This window comes from Sylvia atricapilla, chromosome 3 (genome assembly GCF_009819655.1).
Source record: "Sylvia atricapilla isolate bSylAtr1 chromosome 3, bSylAtr1.pri, whole genome shotgun sequence".
In the NCBI taxonomy this organism is placed as follows: Eukaryota; Metazoa; Chordata; class Aves; order Passeriformes; family Sylviidae; genus Sylvia; species Sylvia atricapilla.
The window spans coordinates 23,126,462-23,139,238 of NC_089142.1; the positions used below are offsets into that span (position 1 = coordinate 23,126,462).

The 12,777-nt window shown below is 42.2% G+C and overlaps 1 protein-coding gene across 1 annotated transcript in view; it reads left to right on the forward strand.

Annotated features, from left to right (window-relative positions):
• The first annotated feature begins 7,421 nt into the window (after window positions 1-7,421).
• Window positions 7,422-12,777, forward strand: part of AGPAT5 (1-acylglycerol-3-phosphate O-acyltransferase 5) — a 52,609-nt gene continuing 47,253 nt past the window's right edge. Inside the window, exon 1 of the mRNA XM_066314911.1 lies at window positions 7,422-7,869. Coding sequence (XP_066171008.1) covers window positions 7,651-7,869 — 219 coding nt within the window. The 5' untranslated portion in view covers window positions 7,422-7,650. The remainder of the gene's footprint in view (window positions 7,870-12,777) is intronic.

Consider the following 12,777-nt stretch of genomic DNA (forward strand, 5'->3'; position numbering starts at 1 on the left):
CCCTGCACAGGACCATCCCCATGTGCCTGAGAGCATTCTCCAAATGCTTTTTGATCTCTGTCAGGCTGGTGCTGTGACCACTTCCCTGGGGAGCCTGTTCCAGTGCCCAACTGCCCTCTGGGTGAAGAACCTTTTTCTGATATCCAACCTAAACCTCCCCTGGCACAACTTCAGGCCATTCCCTCAGGTCCTGTCACTGGTCATCACAGAGGAGAGATCAGTGTCTGCTCCTCCTCTTCCCCTCACAAGAAGCTGTAACTCAGTGAGGTCTCCCCTCAGTCTCCTCCAGGCTGAACAGACCAAGTGACCTCAGCCGCTCCTCATACAGCTTCCCCTCAAGACCTTCCCCATCTTTGTTGCCCTTCTTTGGATGCTCTCAAATACTTTAACACCCTTCTCATATTGTGATCCCCAAAAGTGCACACAGGACTCAGAGGTGAGGCCACACCAGGGCAGAGTGGGACAATCACCTCCCTCAACCTGATTCCTGATAGACACCAAATACTTGAACTTTTCTTAATGCAAGGGGCTTGAAGTTGATAATTTCTTGAAATGTGTCGTTTTGCATTTCTGTCTCAAGACAGAAAGCCATTGCCAAAATCACCAACAGGCATTTCAGGCCTGGCAATTTCACCATCAGTGTCTTTGGGCATTGAGATGGTTATTTCATTAATATATCTGCATATTTTATTTTTATTTCCCCTAGTAGTTCTTTGCAGGATACAGGAAAAAACAGCCTATAGCCAAGGAGTGCGCAACCCTCTATTGTGTTACATCTACCCATTCACAAATTATAGATGAACATATATAGAATTGTGACTTTGTATGTGTGTATCTTCTGCGAAGTCACTGACTGCTTTATGTCTCAGATTATTCCTTTGGAGGTGAACAGGGACTAGTTTTGCTGATGCTGGATATATTATTTAAACTTTATTACCCTTTTTTCTTGGTGTTACAATATTAGGTGAGGACATCACCTACTCTTTGCAGGAAGAAGGAGTAGGTAGAGTGAAGATCAGTGAACTGCCTCTAGCTGTGACCTTACACCAGTGTCTCATCTGTAGGCAAAATGGCTTGAGCACTGTCTCCAGTGTTGTGAGACTGGAAACTGTGACACAATTATTGTGGGAAGCAGCAAAAGGACTAACTAACTACTGGGTTGCTCTTCTTTCTATATAGTTTATTGCTTTTTAAGCAGAGGTCTGTACTTCTCTTTGTCTTATGCAATGTGCCAGCATCAAAGCCAAACAGTCCTGCTCTGATTCAATAGCGGATAACTTTGTTTTGAAAAAAAAATCTGTTACTTCATAATATAATGTCCTTCCATCGGGAACAATACCCTGTTTAGAAGAAAAAGGTGCGAAAGTGCAGCTCCAGGGAACTGGAGCCATGAGCAATGTGCAGCAGGCTGTCCCACAGCTGTGGACACTGAGAGCCCCAGCTATCAAGGAAGAATGAGCCTGGAAGCCCTGAGAGCCACAGCTCCCAGCACTTCCCAGATCTCTGCCAAGGATCCAGGTCAGCAAGCTGTCAGGAAGCTGAGTAGGGTTCTCATTGAAACACTAGATTTTGATGAGTCAGCAAATGCTCAATTAAAAACATGTCAGAATTTTTCCAACCAGCTCTACTGACAATCTAAACAAATAAAGGGTGTGGGGAGGAAATGTTATCCTTATTTTACATCAAGGGGACTGAGGCACAGAAATATGTCAGGTCTGCAGTCCAGAGGCAAACTTAGATTTCATGTCATCTCGTGATCACGAGTCTCTTTAGTCTAAACTCAATTTGCCATTACAATAACCTTGTGAGATAAGTATTACTTTAATTTTATAAATGGGAAACGAAAATAATTTGTAGAGCAGCAGATGGGAAGCCTGTATCTTGAACCTGGTGTTCCTAAAGCTGCAGAACAGGTAGCAAGCCTACCTGTTTCCTTTGTGGACAAGGTACACAGATAAGATACAGTCAGACTTAGACAACCTTGCAACAATGGTATAAATTCCTACAGCAAAATACTCCCATGCCACGGTCTTCTTATACTGAAGCCATACTGTCTATGCAAAAATGTTGGTTTACTATGACTAAAATCCTCGTAGGTGGTTGTGGGTAGTACAGAACTAAAACTTTAGATAGAAGGAGGTAACTAATTCTTCCCTAAATATTCATATATACAGTTCAACTGGTTTTCCCAGTTCTGCTAAACACAAGCAGCTATATCTGTGTCTAGGCACATCACATTAATTCTCTTCCCAGGCCTTTCATGATCCCAGGTTTTTCAGGCTTCTCTATATAAATATTAACTCATCCTTCAGCTGGGTTTCCACTGTGGACACAGCCCTTATTTGTAGGGAAGAACTGTAGCATTACCTGGTATCAAAGTCCATTTTTATTAGTAGATTTTCATTTCAAATTTCAAAGAGCTTGTCTTTGTTGTCTTGCCCCTGCTTATTTTAAAACTTGGGGTTGAAATTTCCAAAACTGCATTCTTTTAGGGAATATAGCTATAGAGAATCTGCTATTCTGCTGTGTTGCTCATAATCCTTTTAATTTTTACTACGTTTGACCTTAGAGCAGGGATTTGTTTGATAAGGCCACGAGTAGCATTTGAGCTATGGACACAACTTCTCCTCCAGCTGTGAAAATTGGCTCAAAATTGGCAAAGCCACAAACCTCTGATAAATCTGTTTGTAACTGCATGATACAGAACCCGAGTTCACCAGCTAAAAATGCACAAATCCTGTCTCACTGAACAGGCTGTACAGATGCTGTCCTTCCTGAGAAACAGCATGCTTTGACCCCCTCAGGCCATCCAAGGACCAGATGGGGGCCACAGTACCTTATTTCTGCCATTCTCTCAGTGCTGTCCCTGCCTGCACTCAAGTGCCACAGAGGCAGAGGCCACCCAAGCTACATACAAAGGGACTGAGAGCTTGATCAAATGAAGGAGAAAAGGCCAAGCCAGAACTGCTGATCTGAGGTGAAGCTGTGGCTGAGAATTGTTGAGGAAAGACTGGACTGTGACCAAGTAGGCAGGAAGTAAAAATTAGAATTGCTCTGGCAAAGAGATTTTGACATAAAGAAGAGTGGATAACAGGATTAGGAGCTCTCAGGGGAAATTAGGAGCAAACCAGGATTCACTAGGAAAAAAAAAAAAAGATGGACATTGTGTGAGAAATGTGAATGGGATGCACAGAGTCATGGGAGTAGAATTAGCTAGGCTTGCCTGGGAAGGAGATTGGGAAAAAATATGTAGAGACAGAGCTGAGAACCAAAGGATGTATTTTGGAAGGGAGACTGAGAGTTTGATGGGTGAAGACTGGAAACAGAGGAAAGAGAAAATTCGGATGGAGATAAAAGACCATAGTGATCCAGTTTGATGCAAAAGAGCCAGTGCTCCTTAAAACTCTGTTTCCTCCACAACCTGCAGAGTCTTGAGAATCACCATATTGGTGATATCTGGTGTCAGCAGATACGTTTTAGAACCACTGGAAAAAATGTGCTTCTTCTCATTTACTAGTTTGGTTTATTAAATGATGACATATTATAGTGAGATATGTATCAGAGATTCTGCAAGTTATTTTTATGGATAAATCTTATGAGTGAACATAATACCTCACATGAAGTTTTGAGATTTATTTTTCTAAAAAGAGAACGACTTGCAAAGTGAAACTTTAAAAGTTAGCAAATGCCATGAGTAATTCTGCCTATGCTTGCAAGAGAGAAGCTTGCAACAACAGCTTTCATATGGGGCAAAACTAAGTAAAATTCAGTATAAAAACAGATTGCCTAATGGGAATGTTATGGAGATCTTTAAAAATCGTAAGTGGAATAATTTCTTTTAAAAAATAGTGGCAAGGGGGTTTCTGTGTCTTTCAATACAAGCTCGAGGATACATAAAGTGAAATTACATTGAGGCAGGTTCAAAACAAAAGGAGATTCTACTGCTTGTCACAGACTGCTGTAGGGCTAAAACCAATACAGGTAAAGGGAAAAATGGGTAGACATACATAGAATAAATCTGTTGGTGAATAACACCTGGCTCCAGACCCTGAACCACAAATGGGGGTTTGGAGAAGGCTGGGAGAGCATGGGAGAAGTTTGCCCCATCCTTACTTCATCTGTATCTGCCATTCTTACTGATCTGTAGAGGCAAAAAGGATAACCAAATCCATAAGAAGGAATCTCCTGAGAGGCAGAGAAGGACTGAAATCTGCCTCAATTAGTGTACAGCTTAACTTGGGTTTCCCTGTCACTGCAAGGGCATGATGCAGAACATTGTATAAATCACACCACAAACACAACCATTCCCACTGTCACCCAGAGAAAATCCTCAAGAACTAGCTCAGAAAACAAGCTGGCTCAATGTGATTCCTCCTTTTCTGGTGGTAAGAAACATCCCTTCTGGGCAGCAAGGAATGGAACGAGTGAAGCACAGGCATGTAAACACGTTGCTCAGGTGGATCAGTCAGATGTTGTGCAGCCTTATGTTCTGTGTGACGGCAGCCAAGGAGTCCAGTGGGGCAGAGGAACAAGGAGCTCTGCAAGGACAGAGTCAGTAATGGAGAGGAACTACTATATTTCTCACCTGAGGTTGTCAGAGAGGACTGCAGGATTCAAGGAAGCCTTCATTTCCTAGAGCAAATGCAGACAGATACAGAAGGTCATGGCCATTGTTGGAAAAAAGGCACACATCTAGAGGACCTGTAATCTAAAGAAGTCTATTTGTCTAAACTAGTTTAACTGTAATCTAGGCTAATTATTTTTTATGTTACATTAAACAATTACTACAAAAATGCATCTTCATCATGAGAGATGTTCCTTACTTTTACCCTGCAGATCACCTACCTCAGTGATGGGAGGTATGAGTTTTATACCCTCAACAAACCAAATCCATGTCTAATCCAGCCCTCTGAAGTCTGTTGGTATCTTCTCATGCCACGCTTTTAGAAGCGTGTTACCAAACTTTGAGAGAGATCTGTGGGTTGTGGGTCTCAGGTAGACACATGCTTCTGAAATAGAGAAAGAGAACTTGTAAGACCATACTTAGGCCACAACACTGTCCTATGTTTCAGCTTATCAGACCCTACACAAACATATATTGAGCCTGATAACTGTAATCAACTTTCTGCACGGACTGGTGATGGCCATGGATCCTATTATGCACTGCTTAGGTCTCCACATGACATGCACTTCATAGCAAGCCTAAGCTCCCAATCAAAGTCCATGACTCTAGGAATTCAGGTGCTTAAATCCTTATTTAGATCCATATCTTTGGCCTTTATATCCGTGTCTCATTTCTCAACATTTAACAACATAACTGACACAAATAAATCATCTTCTAGGATATTGTTGAAGATAAGACCATTTGTAAAGGTTTAAAGTTTAAAGCTCAAGGGAGATTGATTTGTTATCTGGCTTTGCTTAAGTCTATTGACAATACAGTGAGTAGGCGATGGAATTGTGAAACACGGTTTTGGGAGTAGCAGAATGGGAAATTCCCTTAATGTTCAGAGTCAGCACTTAGCAACGCAGTTTGTGGTTCCTTCTAGAGGCAATTACAGGTATTTTTCATTACCAGATTAACATCTGATATTTCTTCCAGACCTTGGTAAGCTTGGCCACTTTAAGTGTGGCAACCACCAGCAGAATAAACTAACAGTAGAATGATCAGGTTCACACCAAATAATTATGTTCACACAAAACAGACTGAGCACTTTACAAATGGATCACTAACGCTTTCCCCCTAAAATTTCAGGCTTGTTTATTCTTTTAAAGGTCAAGGTTGATTTACAGAAGAAAATAAAAACAGGTTTGCCTAACTTGGGTCATTTTTCTTCTTCCATCTGAAAGAAAAATGCCCAGGAAGCAATTTGGGTAAAGGGGATGTAATTGGGGCCTATGCTTTCATAAGCCTAGAAATGACAAATTGTAGCGAATATCAGAACATTTGTCCTATTTTGTCTTTGTTGTCTATAATGTGGAAGACCAGTATTCAAATTCCTGTGTCCCAGTTCAGAGGGATCCACAATAAAAAGCATCTATTAATCTAGAAAAGCAAGGACTTGATGGTAGCGTCCCAGATCTCATCACTCTGGTATATTTGTTTCTTGAATGGAAAAGTCTGAGTTTCATTCAGTTGCAGGCATTACAACCTCATATTACGACATCATACTGATACAATTACACTGGTAAATTAAGCTCTAAGCCCAAGTACATGGACTCTGTACTTTATATGTAACTAAAATGGTATCTATATGTTGGATAACAAATTTCACAAAGAGAGGAAATACATTAAAAGAACCTGTACAAGATATCCAGTAATGAAAAGCAGAAACAAAGTGTGTGAACATGGGCACGTGTGTGTGGTATGGGATGGTAAAAGATAAAGAATGCTGAAAAAGCATAAACTGGAAGGAAAAAGTAAAATTCAAACAGTAACAAAAAAGGAAAACATGTAATGCGAAATACAGCAAAGAAAATACAGGTAATTGTGTAATATGAGGGAAAAACATTCAAAGAAATAAAAATGAAACATTCTAAAACTGGTAAAGACATGTCTTTTTATACCTAAGACTATTGAACTGAAGGATGCCATTTACAACCCACACTAAAAACCAGCTAGCATGAGGTCAACAACAGCAAAGGACAAAGCTTGTCCCAGTTAAAACGTGGCAAATGAAACAAATCTTAGCAGAAGGTATTGCACATCCAGTTCTTTCAAAACCATGAGATCTCCACAAGCTGCAGGATATAACTTATTTTTTAAAGACAAGGAATAAATACTTTTCTACAGCCTAGAGCTTAATAAGGAATTTCTTCTAGGAAGGTTATTAGACTGTTTTCTGCAAGACCTCTTGAATTTTCTTGAGAAGCAGATGATGCCTCTGGCTTCTGCTGCCACCAGGTTACCGGGGGGCAGCGCTGGGCTCAGAGAGGAGAGGAGGAGAGGCAGGCAGCCGCCTGCTGCTGCGAGAACGCGTCCAAGCGCAAGCTGGGCACGTGAAATGCCTCCCAAACCCCGAGCATCGCTGTGCCTGGAGCTGGCAAAGGGACAGCTACATTTTTTTTAGTGCTCCACTTCGGACTCATAGGCCGAAAGAGCGGGGGTGTGGAGGGGGCGGGGGACAGCCGGGAAAAAGGAGCAAATTTTCTTCTAACCTACGCTAGGATATAATACAAACTAGGCTCATTAGTTATAAATGCCTCGTTTTGCACGGAGCCGAGCAGCCCGGCCCCCGCTGCAGCCTCTTCTGGCCGAGGAGTGATGGGGAAGGGGCCGGGATGGCCGGGGACGCGGACAGGCCCGAGGCACAGCCCGCTCGGGGGGCGATGGCGGCCCCGGCCCGGCGCCAGCCCGGCCCCTCCCGCCGCCCGGAAGCGCCGCGGGCCCGGGGCCGCCTTCCTGCGGCGCGGCTCCGCCTCCGCCGGGCAAGATGGTGGCGGCGGCGGTGCCGGAGGAGCCGTGAGCCCGTGCCCTCTCTCGCCGCTCTCCCCGTCCCTCCCGGCCGCGGTCGCCGCCGCCGCTGCGGCTTCGCGGCCGCCTGGTGGGTGTGCCCGGCGCGGCGGGCGATGCGGGCGGCGGGGCTGCGGGGCTGTGTGTGAGCGCGCCGCCCATGTGGGTGTCCCGGTGAGGCCGGGGGCAGCGGGAAGATGCTGCTGTCGCTGGTGCTGCACACCTACTCCATGCGCTACGTGCTGCCCGCCGCCGTCATGATGGGCACGGCGCCCACCTACGTGCTGGCCTGGGGCGCCTGGCGCTTGCTCTCCGCCGTGCTGCCCACCCGCTTCTACCGCGAGGTGGATGACCGGCTGTACACCATCTACCAGAGCATGGTGCTCTTCTTCTTCGAGAACTACACGGGCGTGCAGGTGAGCCGGCTGGGCCGGGCGGGGCAGGGGGGCTCCGGCGGGGGTGCCGGCTGTGGGCTCGTCCCCCCGGCCCTCTGGGGCCGCCCGCCGTGGGCCCGCGGGCAGGTGCGGCCGTGGCCTGTGCCCGGGGCCGCAGAGGATCCGCCTCGTTCCGCAGCCGCCGCTGCTCCTCTGGTGATGCTTTTCACGGAGTGTTGGTGTTGTGTTCGTTTTGCAGGTCGGGGAAACGGAAGAGATGCGACACCGGTCGTGCTCTGTCAGCACTTGAATGGCAGCCGCCTTTGCACACTTTGAACCCCTGTGGCCTGTGCTGCACATCTGTAGTATTAAATTGGCAGCAGATGAGAAAGCTGTCATCAGCTATAAATGTACATAATACACGTACAAGTTTTTAATAAATAGATTACTTAATTTCTCAGTTATTACAGATTTTCAGTTTTCGTGCACTCTGCCTCGTGTCACTCTTTGGCCCTTAAATTTTGGATCAGCTATGGATTGTGATTATTTAGGATCTCAGTTTCAGGTTAATAAGTTGGAATTAGAGGCCTCTCTTGGATGGTCACAGGGATGTTTGCATTCAGGTGATAATACGTCACAAAGTGCTCAGTGTTTGAGAGGTTATATATTTGTCTGTAATTTGGAAAGTAGGCAAGGAGGCTTTTAATTCTGCATGTAAAAAATAATAAATGACAGGTGCTTCCTGTGCTTAAACATGACCTTCAAAATTTTTTGAATATACAGAGGGCTGTTTAAAGTTAGTGTCAGCTCTAGGTGCTTGAGAGCAAAGAATACCAGTACATTGACAGATGACAGCTCATACAAATGAGGTTGTTTCAAATTTACAGTTGAGGCCTTATTCCATTTTCTAATGAAGCATTTATTTCAGAATCAGGCTGGATCTTCTCTAGTTTCCACTCTTGAGTGTATTTGTAGGCCTTGCTTTCATACTGATTCTTGGGAAACCTACAAAGCCAGCTAAAGGTACAAGAGTTGCACCGTTTGCCATCAGAGTAAATAGAATGGATACAGAACTGAAGCAAGATCTTCTTTTAGTGGTAGTTTTTGGTTCAGCTTGTAATTTTTGTTACTTTGTCTTACGTCTTATCCAAATAAGGTAACTTGTGCTGTGCTTGATATATTTAAAAAAAAAAAATAAGAAGGAGCAGTAGTTCACAGGTACTTTCAGTTTTAACTGCTTTCTGTTTTATGTGGTATCTCTAGTGCAGATACCTTGATGTGTAGTAACCCCATCTTGATCATTAATTGCTTAAAGTAGCAGCACAGAAGTTTAACTTAACCTATTCTAAGAATGAGAGCCAAAAATGAATATATAAATTGTAATGGAAAAGCTACTCAAGCTGCCTACAACTGGTGTGCAGACAGTAGCAAACACTTAGAATTTTTTAAAAGAACTTTTATCTGAAAAATGCCCGTGACATTAAAGAAAGGAAAATGCTAACCAAAAGAAACAATAAGGTACCCATCATTTGTTGACCTCTGTTTCATTGCATTGATAAACTTCATACAAACACAAAAATGGTGATGATCAGTGATAGGCCACTAACAGGAGATTGATTAGGATAATATTAAAATAGAGATGCTTTGTCACAGTAAGCAACAGATAATGATATGAAATGGTGGAAGAGGAGGCATGTGTCATAGGATTAATAAAATAGTGACTGGAAAGTAGAAAAAAGCTGAGAAAATACAAGACATGTATAGAGAGGTAAGAGGTATAACCCTTAAAATCCGTGTATCATTTAGCAGGAAGATAGTTCCCATTTGTGTAAGGGAGAGAAACAGGGTGTCCTTTTAGACCTTCTCTTGTGAATGGTGCACGTGTTTTAACTTGAAACTCACAGTGGAAAGTTAACCACGTGCCTGAGTGTATGAGATTGGGGTGGTAATGTGAGAGCTACTGTGGATGGGCTGTCTTTAGGCATGTAATTAGATGCAAAAGTGTAGCATCATTAAACTTAATTCAAATAAACTGGCAAAAATGTTAGCTTCATAAAATCAGCTGTAGGGCTCTACCAGCATTAGGTCACCATAAGAGCCATGGGAGGGGGGGACTTCTGCAGGTCTATTTCAGGTCTATTAGTTTATTCAAACGATTTTTGGGGTATTTATTTTTGTAATTGGATAAATAGGAGACAACAGCTTCATCCATCAGAATACTGGAACTTGTTTTGGCCTCACTCAGCTGTTAGGATTCTACAGATGCACAAGTGACTTTTTGTTAGTACGGTTGCTGTCTTACTGTATTTAAAATGTCTTTTATGTTATGTACTGTTTAGCATTCTTTGGTTTTACACTTAAGGTATTTGTGGCTTTTCAATACAAGAACACTCTGAACCAGTTGTGGATATCTGAGGTGTCTGATTTTAAAATAATTTGCCAAAATTCCTGGTAATGTGAGTGGATATTAATATGGTGGAGTTCGTTACTATCATAAACGTGGATCACTATCCTATTGATTCAAATACTAGTGTATTCTGATATTTGTTTTCTATTTATTTATCTCTCAATAATAGAGATAGATGTTTCTCTTTATCATTTGCTGTTAATCCATTAAGTAGCTCAAATTTGTCTCTCCCTTAATGATTGCATGCACAATTGTATTTTTCTTCTGGTTTTTTCTGTTGTTCTTGATTTGGATGTTCTTAGCCAACTCTTTGAAAACGAAAACTGTAGTTCATGCTAGGAAGACTTTTTATCATTGTAGCAAACTCTTCTGTTTTGAAATGTAACTAAGTAACCTGATCTGTGTGATAGAAAATCTTGAAATTCTAGTCTTTCCCTTTCTTTTAAGTATTTGACTTGAGAGATAAAATAATTGCAGAGCTATAATTGTTGTGAGCTCTGGATATTTTACATCCTAGAGAGTAGTTAATGAAGTAACTGTAGAAGTTTTTTACTTGGTAAGTAGAAAACTATTTACTCGTAAATACTTTCTCTGTTTAAATTTTAGGTCAGACTTGGTTTTTTTCCACTGAAATGATTTTGTTTTACAAATCCTAAGAGAACTCAAGCTCACTTGGCGTCAGTTTAGGTTTTCCAATAATATTAGAATTCATTAATGAATTGCCAAAAATAGTTCTTTTTGCTGACTGTCATGCAAGAGTTGGCAATAGAATGCTTTCTGTGCTCTCAATACTGAAGAACCAACGACAACATCCCGGTGCTGTGAGGTAAACTTGACAAAGCCAGTATGACTATGAAGTGAGATCCTATAATGCTGTGTAAATTTGTCAATGCAATTACAGTTTAGCAGGCATCCATGGACTCTATTAAGAAGCTATAAATATATGAAATTAATTAATCTGTGGCATTGTGACAGTGCTCCTCAATAATCTCTGGGATTATATACTCAGAGTAATGAAAATGTGTAGGTGTGGTATTGGACAGTGGCACAGAGAGAATGTCCCTGCTTTGGCCCTACGTTGCTTCGCACCTGTCCTGCCGTAAGTTGCAGGTGATCTACAGTACTCTTTTCTAGGAGGAAAATATACCTGGTGCTTGAACATTGTATAAAGTGAGAAGAATTCTATGTAGAATTTATTCAGAGAGCAAAGGATGTTAATTTTATCAGTGATGAGCTAAAGCAGTCTCTGGTACAGACAGGTGCAATTCATGCACTTGGGAGGACTTGCATCTGCAGGTTCTAATAGTTGGTTTGGCTCCAGGTTTCTGAATAATCAAGTAGCTTATGAACTGTGGTTGTATACTGCTTTTCTCTTTGCTATGTTAAGGAAGTCTGGTCTCTTCCATTTTGAACAGACTATAAAAAGTTGACTCTTACCACAGAATGTGAAAACCAGGACGACTGCAAATATGTGTGTGATTAGAATGGTTGAAGGGCTGAAAGGACTAGTAATTCAATATGATGAATGCTCTCATCTCTCTCTGACCCTGAGCATTTTATCCCAGTTGCTGTCAGGGTGATGAAATTAATGCCTATTGTGTTTGTGCATATGTTTCAGACCGTATGAGGACTAAATGTTCTTCAACTTTTTTGTTGTAATTGTGTTTGATCTTTTGTACTGAATGCTGGTGAAGAAATAATGAAGAAATCATCACTCAGACTGCTTCCTAAAGGATGATTTTCATCTGAAGGGTTTCGACAATTGAATGAAATCCATAATTGAATTAATGCACATGGATTTTGTTCAGTACTTGTGTCAGTTGTGTTCTCTACTCCCACTTCCTGATGAATAGATTTTTTTGGAAGAGGTGTTTTTATTGAAGACATTACAAAATTCTAGTTTTTGTTGTCTTTACAGGGCTCTGGAAAGGCTGTAAGAATCAGATAATACCTCGGAGTTGTTTAGTAGAGCTAAACAATTATTTTATAAAATACAAGAGATGTCTGTTAAACACTGCAGTGTGCTTCCTGGATTGATATTGAACCTTACTGTGTCTCAATAGGGTTGACAACTACTTAAGTTTACAGCAAACTAAAACTTTGTGGAGCAAATGTGCTGCTGAACTCTTGACAATACTTTCCAGTGGAGTAGAGCCTGGGATTTTTTTCACATCTTGGCTTTCTAGGAAATATGTGAGGAGAGCTTGGCATCTGAGTTTGGGATGGATGCTTAGTCTTGGAGCTGTTGGCCAATTTGCAGTGGAAATGAGTGTCTGTGCCCATCTCTATTCCCAGGACAGCAACCTTCCCAGACAAGATTATCTTTACTTCTTGCTTTTCCTTCTGAGGCTGTTCAGCTGTCCAACAGGTAATTCTTGAGGGCCCAAGGTAGAAGTGGGAAGGCAAGAGGCAGCACAAGTTTGACAGCCAAGTTGCAGCATAAAGGTGGTGCTTCTGGTTGCTGTTGGTGAGGTGGTTTGTCGTCTCTTAGGAACTTGGTTCTTCCCTGTCTGTACTGAGGGAGGCATCATAACCAGGCTTCA